The sequence below is a fragment of the Leucopleurus acutus genome (genome assembly GCF_964270905.1).
Source record: "Leucopleurus acutus genome assembly, chromosome: 19".
NCBI classification, from domain to species: domain Eukaryota; kingdom Metazoa; phylum Chordata; class Mammalia; order Artiodactyla; family Delphinidae; genus Leucopleurus; species Leucopleurus acutus.
The window spans coordinates 58,099,585-58,122,013 of NC_139161.1; the positions used below are offsets into that span (position 1 = coordinate 58,099,585).

The 22,429-nt window shown below is 57.3% G+C and overlaps 1 protein-coding gene across 1 annotated transcript in view; it reads left to right on the forward strand.

Annotated features, from left to right (window-relative positions):
• Positions 1 to 6,615: 6,615 nt before the first annotated feature.
• LRRC75A (leucine rich repeat containing 75A) overlaps positions 6,616 to 22,429 on the forward strand; it is a 35,174-nt gene continuing 19,360 nt past the window's right edge. The window contains exon 1 of the mRNA XM_082860319.1: positions 6,616 to 6,933. Coding sequence (XP_082716445.1) covers positions 6,682 to 6,933 — 252 coding nt within the window. The 5' untranslated portion in view covers positions 6,616 to 6,681. The remainder of the gene's footprint in view (positions 6,934 to 22,429) is intronic.

Here is a 22,429-nt window from a genome sequence, read left to right on the forward strand (position 1 = left end):
AGCTGCCTCTCCCCTCAGTGGAGGTCCCATTGCACCTCCCTTCACAAGCCCCTGCCCTGCCTTCCTGGCACCTTAGCAGGTAGTTACTCCCCTAGTTTCTCTTCCATCTGCAAACTTATTTGTGTCTTTCTTCCTCCTTTCCCAAATCTGTGCTGGAGTCTCCCTGAGGCTTGTCTGAAGCTCATCCCTCCAGTGATGTTCTGGACCACCTCCCAGCACCTGGGCAGGAGGCTTCCTCTCCTGAGCTCCTCCCGCTAAGTCCTCTCCCCACGTTCAGAGATGAGCGGCACCAACATAACATTTTCAAACAAAACATTTTTAATTACGTTGAGCATTTATATTCTCTCAAGCAGCACAGACCTGGTTTTGAATTCCAGCTCTCCAGGAAGCTTTGGCCAAACTCTTTACTTTTTTCTAAACATTGGTTTCTTCTGCTGTAAAAAGGGCTATCAAAACATTTTTGCATGATTATTAAGAAAAGGGTTCAATATTATCAGTGTAAAATGTATTGCAGCAAATCAAAACTACAGTGAGATATCACCTCACACCGGTCAGAATGGTCATCATCAAAAAATCTACAAACAATAAATGCTGGAGAGGGTGTGGAGAAAAGGGAACCCTCTTGCACTGTTGGTGGGAATGTAAATTGATACAGCCACTATGGAGAACAGTATGGAGGTTCCTTAAAAAACTAAAAATAGGGGCTTCCCTGGTGGCACAGTGGTTGAGAGTCCGCCTGCTGATGCAGGGGACACGGGTTCGTGCCCCGGTCCGGGAAGATCCCACATGCCGCAGAGCGGCTGGGCCCGTGAGCCATAGCCGCTGAGCCTGCGCGTCCAGAGCCTGTGCTCCGCAGCGGGAGAGGCCACAACAGTGAGAGGCCCGCGTACCGCAAAAAAAAAACTAAAAATAGAATTACCATATGACCCAGCAGTCCCACTACTGGGCGTATACCCTGAGAAAACCATAATTCAAAAAGAGTCATGTACCACAATGTTCATTGCAGTTCTGTTTACAATAGCCAGGACATGGAAGCAACCTGAGTGTCCATCAACAGATGAATGGATAAAGAAGATGTGGCACATATATACAATGGACTATTACTCAGCCATAAAAAGAAACGAAATTGAGTTATTTGTAGTGAGGTGGATGGATCTAGAGTCTGTCATACAGAGTGAAGTATGTCAGAAAGAAAAACAAATACCATATACTAACACATATATATGGAATCTAAAAAAAAAAGAAAATGGTTCTGAAGAACCTAGGGGCAGGATAGGAATAAAGACGCAGACGTAGAGAATGGACTTGAGGACACAGGGAGGGGGAAGGGTAAGCTGGGATGAAGTGAGAGAGTGGCATGGACATATATACACTACCAGATGTAAAATAGATAGCTAGTGGGAAGCAGCCACATAGCACAGGGAGATCAGCTCGGTGCTTTGTGACCAGCTAGAAGGGTGGGATAGGGAGGGTGGGAGGGAGACGCAAGAGGGAGAGGATATGGGGATATATGTATACGTATAGCTTATTCACTTTGTTGTACAGCAGAAACTAACACCACATGGTAAAGCAATTATACTCCAATAAAGATGTTAAAAAGTAAAATTAAAAAAATAATAAAATGTATTGCAGCAATAAGAGCTTGAATCGTGGATAAAAATATTTAGTGTTTGATCCATACATTAGATGTTTCTACTTAAGCATTTAGATAATCTGAAAGAGCTTTAATTTTCGCTAGGCATCTTATACTTCAAATTCTTACCACAGGAGAAGAAACTGCAGTGTGTTCAAAGAAAGACCATGATGAGAATTCCGTAATTGCAGGTCTGATGGTGAGAAAAGGCCAGTGCTTCTCATGTTACAAAAATTACCTGCGTAAAAGAGAATGACCGAAAGGATAAATTCCCTCTAAGTACATGATCCATCTCCCTTGTAACAAGCCGCCAACAAGGAACAGCAGCAGCCTCTCCGCCCCGTGTCCCTCTGGTCACCAGCCCATATGCACAAGCAAGTTTCTTGAAAGAACAAGCAACATTAGCGCTCTCAACTTTCTTGTCCCGTTTGCTTCTCAGTTGCCTGCGAATGGATTTCCTGAAGGTCGTCTATGTCAACACACCCCACCGGCATATCAGTGCTCTGGTTCCTGAGCGCCTGCTGTGCACGGGGAGTGGGGGGCGCCCCACGGGATTTTCGTTCAGCAAATGTTTGCCGAGCTCCTCCCTGATGAGGTCACCAGCCACGACAGCAGTGTCGGCACAGGCGGTCAGACTTGGAGAAACACGAGATGGACACCTAACTGGCTGGTGGGAGGCAAGGGAAGAAGAGGGATTGGCCAATGAAGGGATGAAGAAGGATGCTCCAGGCAGAAGATTAGCAGCACGTGCCAACGAACGGTAGAAACAAGATACGCGGTCGTATTCACGGGGTATTGTAGTCACATGGAGGCAGGCCTGGGAGGCATTCAGGGAAGGCTTCCTGAGGGAGGTGATACCTAAACCGAGACCTGAGGAAGGACTAGGCATCTGTTAAGGAGGTGAAAGACGACATCCCAGGAACATATGCAGTGTGTGCAAAGGCACAGGAGATGGCATCTTGGGAGTTCCCAGATGGCCTAGTGGTTAGAATTCCGAGCTGTCACTGTCGTGGCCTGGGTTCAATCCCTGGTCAGGGAACTGAGATCCTGCAAGCCGTGTGACATGGCCAAAAAAAAAAAAAAAAAAGGAATATGGCATCTTGGGACGGGTATAAGTAACACAGGATGATGACAGTGTAGCACCTGGAGAACAGCAATGCATGTTGAGTAGTTTGGACCGAAAGGGATAGAAGTCACTGAAGGGGGAGAGGTTGTGTGTGTCTGTGTGACTGTGACCGTGTTTCCCCTTTTAGAATGATGGCGCCTGCTGCTCCACGGAAGATGCACTAGAAGGGGCAAGACTGGCGGTGAGGAGACAAGTTAGAAAGAAGGCTGTTGTGACGCAATGGTTGGGGTGAAAACGACAGGTCGGCCACAAGGCCGGGGCTGTACCGTGTAATGTGTATCCAGTAGGGTCCATGATATCAAGTCATGTTCACAGCTAGGCTTTCAGGGTAGGCAGACCTGAGTGTGAATCCCCGCCCCGCCCATTACTAACCTCTCAGAGTCCATTTCCTCAGCTGTGAAGTCAGGACAATAGTAAGACCGACCTCACAGCTGTTGAAAGGATGAAAGAGCACTGTCCTGGAGAGCACAAAGCCGAGACGGAGCACGCAGTGAGCACACACAGATGAGGGCTACCACCCTGGGCACCATCACCTGGACTCGGGGACCAGACGCAGATGCTCAGAGACCTGAGCGCGCAGTGGCTCCAGGGTTTCTGGCTGCCGCTGCTCACAGGAAACAGAGCCCCGAGTGGGCAGGTCGCAGGGCAGTCAGGTTGGGAAGGAGATGTGCTCGTTTGTGGAGTCTGAAGTACCCACCGGCAGAAGAGAGAATCCTCCACGGGCCTCTCTCACTCCTTCACATCTCGCCATGTGTGCCAAGAAGGCAGGACCTGGCCACTTTGCATCTGGACCACTTCTCAGCGCTGTGTTTGTTTCCTCCTGGCTTGCTTACCGGCTTCCTATATAAGCAGTAGATTCCCAAGCTGGGTGTCCTCCACCCTTGGTGGTGCAAACCCGCTGCGTGTGCAGAATCCCTCTGGGCCCAGCACACTGCTCCTGCAGGACTCAGAGGCCAGGGGAACTGATGCAAATATGCTGATGCTCACGCTAGGTGCTGTGGGTGCCTGAATAGAAAGTCCTGCGTCTCTGACCCAGCGTCATGTCTTCTGCCAGCAGCCAAGATTCAGTGACAGGTTAACTTAGCAGCTTGTGAGTTGGAGAGAGAGACTTACAGTCATCAGTGTGTGCATGTCAGATGAAGCCATGAGTATAAATAACATTGCCTAGGGCTTCCCTGCTGGCTCAGTGGTTAAGAATCCGCCTGCTAATGCAGGGGACACAGGTTTGAGCCCTGGTCTGGGAAGATGCCACATGCCGCAGAGCAACTAAGCCCACGCGCCACAGCTACTGAACCTGCGTGCCACAACTACTGAAGCCCGCGCACCTAGAGCCCATGCTCCGCAACAAGAGAAGCCACCACAATGAGAAGCCCGTGCACTGCAATGAAGAGTAGCCCCCGCTCGCTGCAACTAGAGAAAAGCCTGCGTGCAGCAACGAAGACCCAATGCAACCCAAAATTAATTAATTAATTAATTTAAAGAAAAAAATATTGCCTAGGAAGAGGTCTGGGGCCGCACCCAGGGTAGCAGCAATGAGTAAAGGATACGGCTAAGAAAGGGAGCTCCCAGAGGACGTCAAGAAAGAAGCCTGGAGGAGAGCAGTTCCTTACAGGCCAAGGGAGTGCAGTTTCCATCAAAACAGAGTAGGCAACAGGATCAGATGATGCTTAAAAGTCAAGGAAGATGAAAACTGAAAGTAGTCACTGAGTTTAGCAACTAGGTCACTGGCAAGAGACATTTCAGTGACATGGTGTGGCCAGAAGCCAAAGTGGAGTGGGTGAGGAATGAATGGACGTACATACAAGGTATCTCTAAGGAACTTGGCTGAGAAGAGAGAGATGGGGCCTTGGGAACCGGAGGGGTGGGAGCAAATACAAGTTTCCTTTCTAAATAGATGGAAGAGATTTGAGCAGATTACATACTGAGAACAAGCCAGAAAAGAGGGGAAATTGGGGGTGAAATTAAGAGCAAGGAGAAGGACGGAACCAGGTCTCTGGAGGAGAGGAAGGGGGTGGCACTCAGATCCCAGCGGGGATGGCCTGGGCCCTCTTCCACTGAGATGGCATTGCTCCAGCCACATGCCCTCCCGCCGGCCAACCTGCCAGGGGAGTGGAGCCCAGCGTCCCTAGGGAGGGGCCTGGTCAGCACGTTTCCTGGAGGCCACTTTGCCTCGTGGTCCTGCAGGTTAGAGATGAGAGGCACCGGAGTGTTTCCTGGCCGGGGTTCTCTGGAGATGCCAACAGGTGTGTTCTACACACAAAGGGTGCAGGTGAATTTGGAAGGTGTCGCCCAGCCCTGCGAAGCCAGCCTTCAGGAAGACTGAGCGTTCTCTGCCGGCAGAGGTGGGCCCTTGCGAGTGGGGCGTCCAGAGGGCAGAGGAAGCCAGCTGGGGGACACACAGGCCGCCCTCCAGGTACTGGGGGCTGACCCAGCGTTCACTCACAGAGTGGGAGGAGGCGAGTCCTCTGTGGGGCACGTGCACCCTGCTTGGAGTTTCTGTACCCTTCCTCTTACCCTCCCAGCTCAGGGCACAGTGTTCTCCTCCCACGCGGCACAGGAGGGAGCTGAGGACTTGCCTGACGCTCCGGGCTCAGGACACAGTGGACTTCAGCTCTCTCTGATTCGGGATCCGACTCTCCTGCCCTACATCCCACGCTGTCCTTTCCCCCGAGCAGCACCCGGGGCCTGGGTCAGAGGCAAGGACACAACTGCTGCTCCTCCCGCAGCCGTGACCCTGAGACCAGGGTGGTCCGGGTCGCGACAGAGGAGGTTCCCAGGTGCCTGAGCCTTCTCTCTGGCAGGGCTGTGGTCAGCTTTCCTAACACCTTCTGACCCCGGGGGATCTGCCGCACCAAGGGGGTGAGGGCTGGTCTGGCGTGGAGCCAGGAAGGGAGGGGACGGTAGGAACGTGCCGTGGGGCTGCTTGCAGGCATGCTTCTGCTTTTTCGCACGGGGATTACCCCCAGGCCCCTTCTCCAGAGGTGTGAGAGCGAGAGCAAGAGAAGACAGCTGTTCTTTGCACCTGGATGGTCCAAACCCTTTGACACTGATGCCAGCAATGGGCTCTCCCTAAAAGAACACGCACACAACACGCAGCCTTGCACCTGGTTTCTGGTTCACGCACCACCGCCCGCCGCCACTGGCCGAGTCTCAAAGGAGTGTCCGTCAGAATCAGCCGAGAGGCTGGCTAAAAATGCAGCTCGCCAGGCCCCGCCGCGGAAACTCTCATCGGGCGGGTCTGGGGCGAGGCCCGGGAGTCTGCGTTCTCAACCAGCCCTCGGACGACTTGGGCTCTGATGCTCAGCGGCGCCCGCTTTGAGAAACCCGACTCCGGGGCTGAGACCCGCCCCCCCCACCCCACAGCTTCCATGCTCCAAACCTTCCCCACGTCGCCGAGCACACGGACCCCCTCCCCTCCTCTCCCCTCCTATGGGCCTCACCCGCGCGCGGTCGTGGAAGCATCTGGGGAGAGTGGTGCCGGCCGGGAGGGAAGCCCCCGGCCGCCCCCTTCGCCCCGCGCCACCGCCCGGGAGGCGCAGCGCGGCAGCCGGCAGGGGGCGCGGCGCGGGGACCACACGGAGGGGGCGCCGGGCGGCCCAGCAGGAGCGGAGGAGCGGGGAGGGGAGGAGGGGGGCACGCGAGGCCTGGGAGGTGCGCGGCGGCGGAGCCGGGGGCGGGGCGGCCAGGCCGGGGCGGGGCCGGCGGGCGGGCGGCGAACGCCGGGGGAGCGCGCCCGGGGAGCGCGGAGGAGGAGCGCGGACGCCGCCGCCGCCCCCGCCCGCCCGCGCGCAACAGTTCCCCGAAAGTTGCCGCCCGGGAGGCGCGCGCGCCGGGCGGCAGAGGGGCGGGCGGCGGCGGCGGGGACGCGGCGTCGCGGCCCGCCGCGGAGAGCGCGGGCGGCGGCGGCGGCGGCGGCGGCGGCATGGGCACCCGGCAGACCAAGGGCAGCCTGGCGGAGAGAGCCAGCCCCGGCGCGGCGCCCGGCCCCCGCCGCGAGCGGCCCGACTTCTGGGCGTCGCTGCTGCTGCGCGCCGGGGACAAGGCGGGGCGCGCGGGCGCCGGCTCGGGGCTGCCCCCCTACCACCGGCGCGTCGGCATGGTCCAGGAGCTGCTGCGGATGGTGCGCCAGGGCCGGCGGGAGGAGGCGGGGACGCTGCTGCAGCACCTGCGCCAGGTGAGCGCCGGGAGGGGGCGCGGGGGTGCCCCGCCCCTTCCCGCAGAGGCCCCGGAGCGCCGAGGGGCACCGCCCGGGCCCCTGCTCGCGGGGATGGAGCCCGGTCTCGCCGCAGGTGCCTCGACGCTGCCCCTGAATTCGAGGCCTCAGGACAGGGCGGAGAAAGGCTGGCCCGGTGAGGCCCGGCTGAGGGGGACCTGTTGGAATAATGTCCCCGCTTCAGTCCTCTGCAGGCAAGGACTGAAGGAGGAGGAGGCTGGTCCCGGGGACGGTTCGTGGGAGGGGATGCCTGCCTGGGCCGAGGCGCTTTTCTTCCCCTCTACCCGCCGGCAGTCACCCCCGTCAAGGGTCCTCAAGGAATGCGCAGTCGTCAGCTTACCCAGGGGGCGTTCAAGGGCGCAGCCCTGGGGCTGGTGAGATAGATGCCAGTCCCCAGGGGCTTTGCCCACCCGGGAGGCCTCCTGGAGAAGAGGCGTCCCGGATGGCGGTTCGGGTGGGCGACAAGGTTTTCTCTCCTGTGACTAACTTTGGCAGGCGCTCAGCCGGGGGCCCCCGCGGAGCAGTGGAGGGGGGCGGGGGGGGGCTGGACTGGGTTCTTGCGTGACTGTCTATCTGCAGGGACTTCAGGAGGCTGCCTGCACCCTGCCCTCAGCCTGTTCCCGTCCCTGCCCCGCTGCTTAGGGACCGTCCGTGCACATCTGGCTGGTCTCCTCTGCTTTGGGGCTGCCATGGGGCTGACGCTGTCCCCCACCTCTCTTTGGCTTTTTTCCTTCCTCACTTTCTTTTGAGGGAGGGGGCGGCCTGCTCCGTGGATTTTGTGGAGTCGCAGAGAGGCAGGAGAGTGCACCTCCTGCATCCCCGGAGGTTGTCTTGGCGGGGCTTTGTGAGGGTAGCTGAGTCCAAGCCCGTATTCTTGCTAGATTGACCCCGTTAGTGGTGGAGTCCGGAGGGGATGGGGGAGGGGGCCTCTCGGGTGGCCTTTCTGAAGTTCTTCCGTCACTGATGAGAGAGGCTGTAGGAGAACCTTCCCGGGAGGAGCTTCCAAAATCGAATCAGACCCACATCCCTCCTGGAGTCTGCAGCAGACCCCCAACCCCCTTTATATGTGGTGTGGGTTACCCTGGAGTGTATGTTCCCAAGGTGTGTGCTGTACAGGGAGAGGGAAGCAGAGGCTTCTGCTCTGGCCTCCACTTTCCCAAACAGCATCCGGAAGGCTGCCTGAGATGCCACTGGATCCCCAGGTGCCTTCTCTCGAGCCCAGTCATCAAAGAAAGATGACATTCCACACCACATAACTTTCTTGGTGTGTATTTCTTTGTCTTTCAAAAACTGGAAACCAGTGTATGGCCTCTGTGGAAACTGTTTTGCTTTCAAACGGCATAATGGATTTTCCAGACCATCATATCCATTTGCACAGCAGACAGTTTTTCTGATCATGTGCTGTTCCCTCGCACCGGGGTGGGTGCTTCGGAGGATTCAGGACCGTGGAGGGGCTGACGGTGGAGGTCCAGACAAGCCCTTCTGGGAGGATAAAAGAGCACAGTGCCGCCAGTCGGTCCGCTGGGGCCTGCGGGGTGAGGCAGACCCTCGAGGCTGAGTGTGATTCCACATCCTGGGGAAGCTTGTTTCGGAGAGTAGATGCAACCCTGTGACCCCCACAGGGTCCCTGAGACAGAGAGCATTTCCGGAGAGATAGTGTCTTGTTGGTGTCCTGACACCCTTCTCAGTGGCAGGACTGCGAGGGCTGATGGAGGGCAGAGGTTAGCCAGGCTCACCCTTTTCTGTGAAAGCAGCAGCATAACTTGCCCTCCAGTTCCAGCCATGTGCTGGGCTTTCCTGACCTCTGGGTAAGGTCTGTGGGCCTCTCTGGAGCCAGTGACGGGCCTGCCCAAGGCGCCTGGAGAGCTGTGTTGCCTAGAACTTGCAGATCAGGGCCCCTCCAAGAAGTGGCGGTGGGCCCTGGGCGGTGTGGGAGGGGAGCCCCGGGTGTCCAAATGTCTGTGAGAAACCCAGAGGTGGTCTTTTAGGACCCTGAGGCTGTTTGGAGGAACGTAGAGCTGCATCTGTGCTGTGCACTGAAGTGGCTTTCTCCTAAATCGTATTTTCCTTTCCAGTTTCCTCCTCTAGGCTGGAGGTGGTGATGTTCAGAAAGGGAATGAGAAGTCACTGAGAGAGGTGCAAACACCCGGGGCCTCAGCGCGGGGGGGGACCAGCAAGGCCTCATCAGTAACAGTGGGCAGAGGCGGGGTGTGCAGAGCTCAGGGGCTGGTCCTGCTGGGATGCTGCCACAGCCCCACAAGGCGCAGGGTGGCGTTGATGAAGAGAAACAGGCAGAGATGGTGGCAGCCTGACAGCCACGGCGTCCGCACTTGCTCCTGTGTTTGACAACGTGTGTGGCTGCCCAGAGCCCGAGGGGGGGAGGAGGCTGGAAGTCCTCAGTCCCTGTGGTTCTTCACCCCCTTGAGTCCGTGAGCTTTTTGTGGCCCTGAACGAGTTCTAGACACTCTTCCCAGACCAGTGCAGCAACATTCACAATCTTGCAAGTATTTCGGAGGGTTCGCAGACCCCAAGTTCAGGATATGCCCCCATCTGGGACCTCCCCTCCCCCGACCATGTGACTTGCTACAGGCTCAGGATGTGGAACTAGAGACCCCGGGACCACGTGTGGCAATTCACGGTGGGCTGAAGGATGGTGGCTGCCGCTTCTGAGTCTAGGATTCTTTCCAACCTGCGATTTGGGGGGTGGTTTCCCTGATGGGAGACTCTCCAGCCTGTCCGAGCCTGTCCCTTGCCAGAGAGGAATCAGGAGGCCTCCTTAATGTTAAGGGTGCCGAGCTGTGCTGGGGGTGCCGGCAGGATGCCAGGAAGCTGCCAGCTGCCTGGAAGGAGCAGAGAGCCGCCCCCTTCCCTTTAGGAGCCGAGTCATCTCAGTAAGAGCCTGGGGCCAAGGGTCAGCTCGGGCAGCTTGCCTTCCGGTCCTCAGTCTGCTTTGACCTTGGACCCAGCTGATAACCTCTGTGTGGTGTTTCCTTGCTTCCCAGAGGGTATCTGAGGTACTAAGCAGAGCAAATGCTACAAAGCGTGTGAAATTGCCTTGGCTCTGCAAATCAAGACTCGTGCTCCCGGCCACGATGAAAAGAAACAGGAGACTCTGCTTGGGGTCTGGGCAGGCTGCGGGCAGGGTCTCATACCTTTTCTCCGGCCGGGCCCAGGATGTTTCAGATTCTGTCTACCTGACCAGGGCTCAGTCCGGGTCAAAAGCTCACTGCAAGTTCAGAAGCAGTGTGGGGCGGCGTGGGGATGAAAGAAGTCAGCTGTGGATAGAAGAGGCCGCTCCTCTCCCCTCCCCCGGCCCCGTTCCTGCAGGCCTCACCCTTCCCCAGATGTTGCTTCCTAAGTCTTAGGCTCACACTTGCCATCTTCAAGGAGGCCTGGGGAAGAAGTAACCTTTAGTCATGGAGAGAGGGCAAGTGCCGAGCTACAAGGGAGGTGGGGTGTCATCTCTTCAGGGCAGTGGTTTCTCTGAGTCCCCAGATCCCAGACTGGGCCATCAGCCAGCTTCCTGGAGCACCAGAGGAAGGGCTCAGTTTCCCCGGGACACCCCAGGCTGAGGTGGCTGCCTCCTCCCTGCTTTCCCATAAAGAGGGTCTGGTCGGGTTGGCTTATTGCCCCTCAGTGTGGCGCAGCCCCGCTGAGCAGAGCTGTGCCAGGCTTAGCCCGACGCTGTGGCCCCTGGGAACGTGAGCCTCACCAGCAGTGCAGAAAGGAACCCTCAGCAACGAGGATGTCTGGCTGCCCCAGGAGGCTGGCTAAGGGGCGAGCACGCGGAGGGCCCTTGGGAGCCTGGAGGTTGGGTGCTTTTTCCTGCGACAACCCCCCAAGAGGATTACTTAGGCGAGCAGCTTGGAAGGCCACCAGACAACGAGCAGGGAGTTCCCCACCCTCAGCCTCGCTCTCGTTCTTCTCCACCTGGGATGCACTTCCTCATTTCCGCGGAATGCTCCTTACCTTTCCAAGGCCACCCTTCTGAGCCACGTCAGCCCAGGGCTCTGAGATCCGGGTGCCAGTTAGGCTGTGTGGATTTAATCGTCCCTACAGACGTAGTTTTCCCCGCTGTCCATTTTGTTTGTCAGGCTATGTCACATGCTCCCTGAGGGTGGAGACCCCACCACTGCCTTTGTGTTGAACACCAGCTGCTGCAACCTCGAGTGAGTCGTGTGTTGGGGATGCGCTGTCACGGCATGTCCTCGGCAAGCGCTTGGATCTGGGCTGTGCGTCCAGGGGCTTATTTGCCCGGCCGGCTGGTACGGTCGTGAGATCTGGCGAGTTTGCTGTCATTTGGTTGGATTCCTGGGAGCCGTGTCCATAGGGATCGGCTGTGGCCTGGCGGCCTGCCAGGCGGTGGTGTTCTTGGAGAGGGGAGTGGCATGGTGCCCGGCCTCCGAGGGCTCCGTGGGGATCCCGCTCGGCAGGTGCAGCGCAGGGCCTCTGCTGAGGTGGCGGGAGAGAGTGGAGCCTGACTGGAGGCTGGCCTCCACGTTCCTCACTCGCTGCTTGTGCTGAATCATGTTTGTTCCATCCGCAAAGAGAAACCTGCCTTTTTAAACGCTGCTGCTCTCTGACCGGGCTGGGCATTTCCAGGGCTGCAGAGGCAGGAGGAATCCCATGCCAGGGCCTGCTCTACTGGTTTCCAAGGCCAGGACACGGCCACCTCAGTATGGCCGGGGGGCGGGGAGACGGCAGGGCCGGGGCTGGGCCAGCTATCCTGGCTTCAGGTCTGGTGCGGAGGGGGCCCTCTGCTAGAGCTAATGCCCGCCCCCTCAGAGATGCCCACAAACAGCTTGGGCTCCACCGCGGACCCCCCCCCCAACCCGCCTTGCCTAACGCCGCCTTGGGGCATCGGGGCACCCTCCCCTTGCCCAGAGTCATTTCATTTCCAAGTGCACTTTGCTGGCAGAGGCCACAGATCGTATACCGGGCACAGGAAATCCTTGAGAGGATTTTAAGCTTGTCCTCAGGGACGCTCCCCCCCCCGCCCCACCCCCCCACAGTGTCCTCGCTCAGGAGCCAGCAGGGTCTGGCTCAGACCTCTCGAGTCATCCTGCCAGTAACCGGAGGCATTGTTGGTACAGCCTCCCCCATCCTCAGGGTTCCAGCGGCTGCGCCAGTCCGCCCACACAGCCCACACACGCCTGCAGGCCGGAGCCACCTGCAGAAGGGTTATCCAGGTGATTAGGGTTTCTCCCCATCGGGGTGCCCAAGGGGTGGGGTCAACATCTGGGGAGATCCCCACCCCGAGTGGAGGTGTCAGCCAGCCGTCTGCCCCCGTCACTTTCCCGCCAGGAGCAGCACCGTGGGCGGCCTGTGACAAGGGTGACCCCCCCACCCTATGCTGCGTGCCCTGGCCCTCCGGCTGTGTCACATCCACTCTCCTCAGGAGAAACTGGGGGTGGGAGCCGTTGTGTAAACCGGCGGGCCCCATCACTGTCGCTGGGAGAGTCCGCTGTTCTGATGAGAGCAGTGACCTTGACGGGCCAAGCAGGGCGGGGGCCGGGCCTTACAGTGCCTGCTTTCCTCCCCACCCCACCCACTGGCCCGAGCAGAGCCCACGTGGCTCTCTGGGAACACTTCCCAGCCTTTTTTTTTTTTAACTTTTATTAGCTCAAACTCCTGGCTGCTGCAGCCATATGGAGTTCTGCCGAAGGCTGCTGCTCAAGGGATGTGGCATTTTGATGTTTCTAACTTCTCTTAACCAGGATAGACGCAGAGTCGGGTGAGAGTGGAGGATGTCAGTGTTTGCCTGCAGGGTGGCCTCACGTTGGACCTGAGGTCTGTGCCCACCTCCAGGGCTGCCCCTGCCTGCTCTGGCCTCCGCCTCCCGGCCTCTGTCTGCCTCTCTCCTGCCCGCCTCCTGGGCCTTCTCTGTGTCTCTCCCTCTCCCTGGGCGAGAAGCAGACTTTTCGTCTCTGTTATTTGGCCCCATCTTGTTCAGCTTCCCTCTGCAGCCGCCACGCCCCAGCCTCCATGGCAGGAAGGCAGCCATGGGGGCCGTGAGAACTGGAGGGAGTCAGCGGCGGGGGGGTTGGTTGTCTGGTCTGGTCGGTGCCCGGTGCCTTGGGCGGGAGGTCAGGCGCTGGAGACACCCCTCCCGCCTGCGTGCTGCTTCCCAGCCCATAAAGCATTTTCTCCTGTTTATTTTGCTCCTTAAATAGTCTTGTGAGGTCAGCAGCATATTGCTTAAAGCAAAAAAGGGTGGGTTTTCTTTTTTAATATTATAAAAGCAGCGCATCATCATTGTATGAAAACAAGAAATTACAGATGAGCAAAACTAAGACCTGAGAGTGTTTCACGTGTCCCACGGTCTAGTGCCCGCTCTTCCAGGCAGTGGTCTAGGCCCCGGGAGGCAGAAGAGACAGTAGTAATTGTCCCCCCACCTCATGGAGGGGTTGTGAGGATCCAGGAGGCCGGTGCTGGTGCAGATGCTTAGCGGGGCTCCGAGAAAGGGCTCCGCTCTGGTGGCCGCCTTCACTGGGAACTGGGGGGACCTCGGCTCTGGTCCCGGCTCAGGCTCTAACTTGCCAGCCCCTTCCCTTCTCTGGCCTCAGTTTCCCCACCAACAAAGTGAAGGGCTGTGTGGCTGAGATGACCACTGAGGTTCCCTGTCACCACGCAGGTTCCACCAGGCTCCCGTGGATTCAGGGATGGACCCGTTCATTCCCACAAGAGCCGGATTCACAGTCGTGCACTGATGTCACTCCCTTGTCCCCACCTTGTACAAGAGCTGGGACACGGGGAGGGGCTTCTGGAGGGAAGCAGACCCCTGGGGCTGACCTCTGCACACCGGCACAAACCCTTCCTCCCTCGGGGCTCCCAAATGGACCAGGAGCTGGGCTGGGAGCTGCAGGGCGCCAGCCCCCCACTTCCTAGTTGGGACTTTGTCTCACCTGCCCTGCCTGGTCCCTCCCAGCGGTCCTGGTGCTCAGGCCTGTGCCTCTCCTGTCCACACCCCCTTCCCAGGCCCTTGGCCCCTTGGCCCCCTGTCCCCCAGCACGTTCTCCGAGTGGTACTTTTTCAGTGGTTTGTTTGTTAAAGTGGGATGATGTGGCAGTGGAGGCCCAGATGAAGTTGGAGGAGGTGGAGAGTGGAGCACAGCCCGAGGAGAGGGTGGTCCCCGCACAGTGGAGCGTGGCCACGCCCCTGCTCCCGGCAACCAAGGACTCTGGGGGCGTGAAGGCCATTCAGTGAGTGAGTCCAGGTGGCCCAGTGGTGCCTCATCACTTCAGTCCTTCAGTGAGATGTAAGGCAGCTCCTAGCCCACACAAGTGCCTTTGTGAGAAGTAGAAGAAGACACCTCTCTGGTTGGCAGAGACAAAGTCAAGGCTTGGTGAGTTCAGCCCCACCCAGACACCCTTGTGCAGTGTGCATCCTGCACAGCTGTACTTAGCATCCTTGGTGAAGGTGCACAGAAGTTCAGTCTTTATCAGCTGAAGCCAGTCAGGAGGCTCACCCCTTCTCCCATTTGCCCCCTCAGGCATGGCCTTCCTACATCACCTACGGCAGGGAACAGTGCAGTGTCAGCCAGAACATGATTTCTGCCTCTGAGCTGAACGCTTGCCCTCTCCCTCCTGAATCAGGGAGCTGAAACGATCGGGTATCTTCTTCTAGAAGGTTCCAGATCAACAATCCTGCCTCTCCAAGGGCGTTGGACAGATGCAAAGACATCAGTGAGTCTGGAGTCAGGCTCAGGGGGGAGCATCAGGGGGGACACAGGTAGATCAGAGAGTCCTTCCTTGCTGGGCTCCCAAGGACTCCAGCCCCTCGCCCATGTCCTGGGGACCAGGAATCCCTCCCCAGCTTCCCAGACTGTTTGCATCCCCGCCTCCGCTGATTCTGGGGGAAATTAGGTCTGGATGCTTGCACCCCCTGTAAATAACCTCCACGTCTCCAGATGAAATAACTCCCTTCAGTTTAGTTTTTCCTAGTACGAGCCAGTCTTCTGAACTTCTTATCATTCTCATCGGCCGATCTACGTTTTCTATTTTCTTCTGCAGTTGCGGAGTTTCGGGGTTTCCAAACAGCTGCCAGCCCAGGGACCATGGGAGGGGGGAGGTTCTCGGAGATGGAAGCTCAGACACAAGTTTCCAAGTTACCTGTTCTGAGAATTCCCATCTCTCCAGAAATCACCTGCTGGTTGAGAATCGGCCCAGTCAAGCAGGGGGAGAATAATAGCGATGTTTTCGGTGTGACACATCTCAGTGGGAGGCTGGACCACGCGCGAGGGCCCAGAAGTGGGCACTGTGAGGGGGCCAGAGGCTCAGGAAGTTGGGGGAGCAGGCCTGGAATAGGAGAGGGGGCAGCAGGATGGAACTGGAGAAACAGTTTTGGAAAGCTGGCAGGAGGTGGCCAGGAAACCCAAAGGAGCAGAGGCAGCTGGCTGGGGACGTGAGAGCCGGTGTGTTGCGCCTGGGCCAGGCTTTGGTAGGGAGACGCCACCAAGGAAATCCTGTGGGCAGAACCCAGGGACCCTGGGACCGGGAGAGAGACCTGGGACCCGGGCAGGAGGCTCTGGGCCTCCGCGGGCCTGTCACTTTGGCCCTTTCACTTCACCCACTTCCACCTCCAACCCGGCCCTCCCAGGGTCCCTGGAAGCTGTGGACAAACTCGGTGACCTCCCAGAGACCAGGCAAAGGCCCTCCCTCCCCAAGGACACTGCCCTTTGCAGCCTTTGAGGCTCACTGATTCTTTCTTGTTGCTGCTGGCTGTGGCCCCTGGTTCTTCCACTTGTGGGGCAGTGAGGCCCCGAGGCAGGGCCTTAAGATGGGGAAGAGTCCACCTGGCCAGGGCTCCTTCCCTGGGTCCACTCCTGCCCCACCCCCTGCTGCCCAGAGAAAAGGTCTTGGGGAAATCAGCTGAGCTGGAGCGCAGGCAGGCAGGGCCTCGCCGCAGCCGTGGACCTGGGGAACCTCTTACCCCTGCACTTGGGTGTGAGCTGCATTCGAGCTGGACTCCCTGTCCTGTGACTCATCTCTGCTCCCCCGGATTCTCGGAGGCTGTGCCCGGGCCTTGCCTCTGACCTAGAGATTTAAAGTGATAAAGACCCCTAGTCTTGGGGCGGGAGGGGGGGGGGGTTGATTTTATGTGCCGTCTCGGCGAGGCCATGGTACCCAGTTTTTGGTCAAATGTGAGTCTAGATATTGCCGCAAAGATATTTTTTAGGTGAGATTAACGTGAAATCAGTCAACCTTGTGTAAAGCGGGTGACCTTGTGTAGTGTGGGTCGGCCTCAGGCGATCAGCTGAAGTCCCTTGAGAGAAAAGGCGGAGGAATGCTGCCCCAGGCTGCCTGCCTTCAGACCTGCCAGCTCCCACAGTCACTATTCCTCACACCTCCCTCTCTCTCTCACACACCCCTCTTATCAGGTCTGTTCCTCTGGAGAACGCCGACTGTTACAATTGTCTTCCAAGGGCTGACGTCTGGGGGAGGCGGGTAAGGAACTTCCCGAGGCCCCCGCGGCCCCCCTGCACTGCCACTGGATCGCAACCCTCCGGTCCTCGACTTCTCACTCTGAGAAGTGGGCTGTCCCAGGCAGCCTGTCCTGCTTGGAAAGCAGGTTGTCAGCGAGCCAGAGGAGCCTTGAAGTCACTCCTCCACCCCTTCTTCTTCTGCATTTCCTTCCACAATGGACCAAACCTTTTATTTAAAATGGACAACAGTAACCACATGGAAAGACAGATGGGCTTAAATGCATTCACCGGAAGCCATCAACAAAGGATTATCTCCCAAGCACAGATCAGGAGGGGCGGGGTGGATGACAGAGTGCTGAGAATCTGTGGAATGTAGGAGCGGGTGGACCTCAGGGACCTGCTGGCCCCAGCCTTTCTGCAGAATCAGAAGCCCACAAGGTGCTCTGGGGAGCGGGAGGCTGGAAAATAAGTTTGGGAAGTAGCGCGAATGCTCCCAGCCTTTCAGTCTTAAAGCGGTGGCTGAAACGTCGGACGGGAGCAGGGCGCAGGGGTGGGGGGCACGTGCCTGGGGCCACACAGTGACCTAGGGGCTACCTCAGGCCTGGAGCCTGGGGGCTCCTGCCCCGCCCTGAGCAGAGCCCGGGTGGACCTGTGACCGCAGGGGGCAGAGCAAACCCTCTTCAGGCCTGCTGTGCCTCCCGGCTGATTTTATGTTTTTCTGAAGAGAAAGCAGCCTTTTATTTATTTGTTGCTACTGCTGTTTCTTGGATTTTAATTGCATTACACTTGGCAATGGTCAAACATCTGTTTCCAGAGGCCTGCTTTGTGCAGAGAGTGTCGTTTTTAAAGACCTCAAAGTTAAAACACAAATAACGTGCAGCCGTGAAGCCAGCACACGGCGTGCTGGCGGGGAGAGCAGACCCACCAGGCACTTGTCACAGTTAAGGAGGGTCGCCTGCCAGGGTGCCCGCCTTCAAACCCTGCAGGGCCGGTGGTCGTGGAGGGGCAGGAGCCCCAGCCGCCCCCCTGGGGGACGGCGGCCCTGCAGTGGGACGAGAGAACCGGCCTCGCCCCTCAGCGGGACAGGCAAGCGGGCAGGGCAGCGCCCACCCTGGAGCTGGCGGGAGCAGCCTTGCCAGCAAGCAGGCCAATGCCAGCGGGTTTCTTTCAGGGAGAGGCCAACGCGGCGGTAGCTTTTATGACTTCTTCAGGTTTGCTTTGCTGTTTGGTGTTTCTGAAGTCTGAGAGTGTGTGTGTGTGTGTGTGTGTGTGTGTGTGTGTGTGTGTGTGCGCGCGCGCCTCTGGCCTCCCTCCCCGGGGACGGGCTACACTGGACACACAAACACAAGGACAGCTGCCCGCCCGGACCTCGGCCTCATTGTCGTGTCCCTGGGAGGTTTATGGTGTCCTTGGGGCGTGTTTGTGCACACACACCACACACACACATACACGCACATATATACAGACACACGCAGTACTCATGGGTGCTAGATTTTCTCAGTTACGATTCAACATACTGAACTAAAAATGTTAAAGCCTACTGTTTCCCTAAGATTTTACGTCTAAGCTACAAATGCCATTCTGTTTATGAATCTAGTAGATTTAAGTAATCACATTTAAGGGTAGAGGGCTTATAACTTTGTTAAGTTTCTTTCAATATCTTAGTGATTTCGCAAGTTTAATATATCCAGTTTTCTTAAGTTTATAAGTAGCCGTCTTAAAAAGCGGGACTTTCCCAAGCTCCCGCACAGTTCTTAAAATGCAATAAGCTTATAAATACGGTGAATATTAAATTCTGTTAGACATTTCGAAACTGTCACAAACTCGGCCAGATCCTCCTTCAGCGTCCTGCTTAAAATCATAAGCCTAAAGTCAGTTACTCACTTACCCCTCTCAGATTGGAATTGCAGGCCTCATCTGTTAGGTGATTCTCTAAAGTGTTACAAGTGTGTGAAGTGTCAGATTTATGAATTTCTGGGTGCATCTGAGCCGCATTACTCCAGTGTCTGCCGGTGTAATTCAACGCCTTCGGGGTTAAGAGGCAGCGGATGAGCCCAAGAGCGACCTTCTGTCCTCAGTACCCCGAACTGCGCCCCCTCCAACTCCTCTGTCCGGGCGGCTTCACCGCTGGGCTGGATTCTGTCTGCTGCTGTTCCTTTCATCCGTCCTCCCCTGTTCCTCCTGCCCTCAGGGCCCCACCTCTTCAGCTGTTTCGCGGTGTCCTCTTGGATGGTGAACACCCCACGCCCTTGGCTCCGGGATCGTGCATCCCAGGGGGCCCGAAGAAAGAGTCCTTAGCGGCGACCTTCCCTCCTGGTACAGAACTCCTGCTACAGCCGCACTAAGGGATCTCTCCCCACTGCTTACATAGTTCCAGTGTCTGTGAACTCACTACTTGATTTTTTTTAAATTGTGGTAAAGTGTAGATAACATAAAACTTACCATTTTAACCACTTTTACGTGTACAGTTCAGTGGCCTTAAGCACACCTACAGTGTTGTGCAACCATCCATCTACAGAGCTCTTCATTTTCCCAAACTGAAACTCTGTCCCCGTTAAACACTAATTCCCCGTCCCCTTCTCCCCAGCCCCTGGCACCCTCCATCCTCCCTTCTGGATTGGACTCCTCTAGGGACCTCATACGAGTGGAATCGTACAGTATGTGTCCTTCTGTGACCGCCTTATTTCACTTAGCATCATGTCCTCCCGGTTCATCCTGTTGGAGTGCGTGTCAGGATTCCCTTTACCACTTGTTTTTAAATGTTCTTTCTTGCACTGGGCTGGAAGCCGTCTTAGGGGATGTGGTTCTATAGGGAGCATTTCTTTTTTTTTTTTTTTTTGGCTGTGCCACCCGGCTTGCGGGATCTTAGTTAACCCTGTCCAGGCATTGAACCCCGGGCCCTCGGGAGTGAAAGCACGGACGGAGTCCTAGCCACTGGAGCGCCAGGAAATTCCCTACAGGGAGCATCTCTGACTAGCCCAGTCCCACCTCTGGGAGCAGACAGCAAAGGAGAGTGTGTCGGGGGTACACGCATCCAGAGAGGACCCAGGGCTGGTGGAAGCAGCAAGGTTTCTGCCGATAACGGTCCCGGTTGCCCACAGCTGTGCTCCTGGCTGAGGTCAGCACAGGCCAGAGGAGGAAAGGGGTCCCCGCCCACTTGCCCTAACCTTTTCGCCTCGGTGTGTCCCCTGGGGAAAATGCCACCGCTGTTTCCATCCGCTGTATTAGTTTCCTAGGGCTGCCGTCACAGATGACCACTGTTTTGGTGGCTTCGAACGACAGAAACTTCTTCTCTCACGGCTCTGGAGACCAGAAGCCTCAAATCAAGGTGTGGGCAGGTCACCCTCCCTTGAGAGGCTGTCGGCAGAGTTCACTCTTCGCTGCTTCAGCGGCTGGTGGCCCTGGCTGCATCCATCTTCCCATCCCCTTCTTCTCTGTGTCTGTCTCTTGTAAGTACACCTGGCGTTGGATTTAGGGCCCAACTGGGTAACCCAAGATGATCTCAACTTGAGATCCTTAATCTGCAAAGACCCTTTTTCCAAATGAGATAAATTCGCACGTTCTGGGGACTAGGGATGTGGAGTTGTCTCTGGGGCGCCGCCATTTAGCCCGGCGCATCCGTTTCCGTTTCTCACACGTGGTGTGTACCTTGCCCCAGGTGTCCCGTCCACCCCGTCCATCCCCGGCGGGACTCTGCCCACCTTCCTTAGAGGTCGTGGTCTTCATTCACGCGGAGCTCCTCTGGCTTCTCCCCTTGGCGGCTTCCTGGGGCTGCATCTCCCTGACAGCACCTGGCAGTTCCCGTCCCTCCCCTGGGAATCCCCGAGGCAGCCGGAATGTCAGGGGGGAAGGGACACGGAGACCGGTGGCCCAGGCAGGCCAGTACTGCAGACTGTGTCCCTCCCCCGGAAGAGTGGCCTCTGATGTTCCAGAGGAGGACCACGTGCGATCACTGCCTCGTTATCGCCCCGCGCACGCGGGCTCCGGTGCCCTCAATGCAGCTGTCTACCTTTTCTGGTTAATATGCGGAGCCTGCTGCCTGCTCCTTCCCTGGGCTCGGCCGCAGGAGCCCTAGCTTCATGCCTGGAGGAGAGAGACAGACACAAGCGCATTTCCCGCAGGGCCTTCCTCCTGGGAACAGGCCCAAAACCTGGAACTTAAAAGGCAAGAGGGTGCTCGCGGTTTAAAATAGCGAGTGCGTGGCAGCCTGCTGAGTGGCTTCCGCCTAAAATACCTGCGGAGACACACCAAAAGCAGATGAAAATTCCTGAAAGCCAAGAAAGGTGGGCGGCCTGGGAGGAACCCCTTCCAGCTCTGAGACAGATGGAGCTGCCCCGGCTCTCCCCGGAAGCTGAGACCTCCCAGAGGAAGGGGAAGCCCCCTTCTCCCCAGTCGGAGGGAGTTGTCAGGCAGCTGCCCCTTTCCCACGCGAGCAGTGATTCGGGGGCAGAAACAGTACTGTTGAGCGCTGCCCTCACTGCACCTCCCCAGGCATCTCTGCGTGTATTTGGAGAAAGCCACGCTCAGACACTACCTCCACCAGGCAGGCGGGAGAGAGGGAAACCCGCGAGCGGTGGCCGCTGGCAGTCCATCGTGGCCCGTGGGCTCAGCCAGGGATGCGGACGTCCTGGGATGTGGACACCACTGTGGGTTTCCATAGACTCCATCTTTGGAGTTTTGGCAGCCCAGGCTGTGGAGGTGGGCAAATATGTCCCTTCCCAAGGTCAGAGTCACATTAGCTCAGTGTCCGGGGTGTGGTCCCCAGGCTGGGCTCCTTACAAACCAGAACCTGAGAGGTGGACTCAGCTCTTATCCAGGGAGGCAGCCGTGGGACAAGGTCAAGATTCTGGTTAAAATTCCAACGTACGGGTGTGGTTTTCACACCAACAGGCAGTTATTCCACACGAGCTGGGTGTCCTACAATTCAACTCGATTCTGATGCTCTCTACCCAGAGGTGGTGTCCGATCCCACAGGTTAAGGGGATCCCACAAGGCAGCTCCCCACTTCAGACTCTAATCACAAGTCCAGGTTGTTACCCATGCTTCTGACCAATCAGCTATAGGTTGGAGGTTCTCACGACCCTCTCCTTGGGTTGGATTAATTTGAGTGGCTCACAGAACTCAGGAAAACATTTTACTCACTAGTTTATTATAAAAGGATGTAACTCGTGACTTCCCTCGTGGCGCAGTGGTTAAGAATCCACCTGCCGATGCAGGGGACACAGGTTTGGGCCCCAGGAAGATCCCACAGGCCGCGGAGCAGCTAAGCCCGTGTGCCACAACTACTGAGCCCGTGTGCCGCAACTACTGAAGCCTGTGTGCTGCAACTACTGAAGCCCGTGTGAACCTAGAGCCTGTGCTCCGCAACAAGAGAAGCCACCACAATGAGAAGCCCGTGCACCACAACGAAGAGTAGCCCCTGCACGCCGCAACTAGAGAAAAGCCCGTGCACAGCAACCAAGACCCAACACAGCCAACAATTAATAAATTAAAAAAAAAAAAAGATGTAACTCAGGAGCAGCCAGATGGGAGAGAGGCACAGGACCAGGTGTGGAGAAGGACACGGAGCTTCCAGCCCTCCAGGTGTCCACTCTCCACACCTCCCCGTGCTCACTGACCCAGAAGCTCTCCGAACCCCGCACTTTGGAGAGTTTCTGGAGATTTCATCACATAGGCTCGACTGATTACCTCGTTCGCCACTGGTGACTGATTCTCTTCATCCCCTCTCCCCTCCCTGAGATAGGGACGGGACTGAAAGTTCCAACCTCTAATGACATGGTTGGTTCCCCTGGCCCCATCCTCAGGTGACCAAGGGGCCTTCCAAAAGTCACCTCATTAACAAAAATAAAGTCATTAAAAAAGTCATCTCTGGGTTTCCCTGGTGGCGCAGTGGTTGAGAGTCTGCCTGCCGATGCAAGGGACATGGGTTCATGCCCCGGTCTGGGAAGATCCCACATGCCGCGGAGCGGCTGGGCCTGCGCGTCCGGAGCCTGTGCTCCGCAACAGGAGAGGCCGCAACAGTGAGAGGCCCGC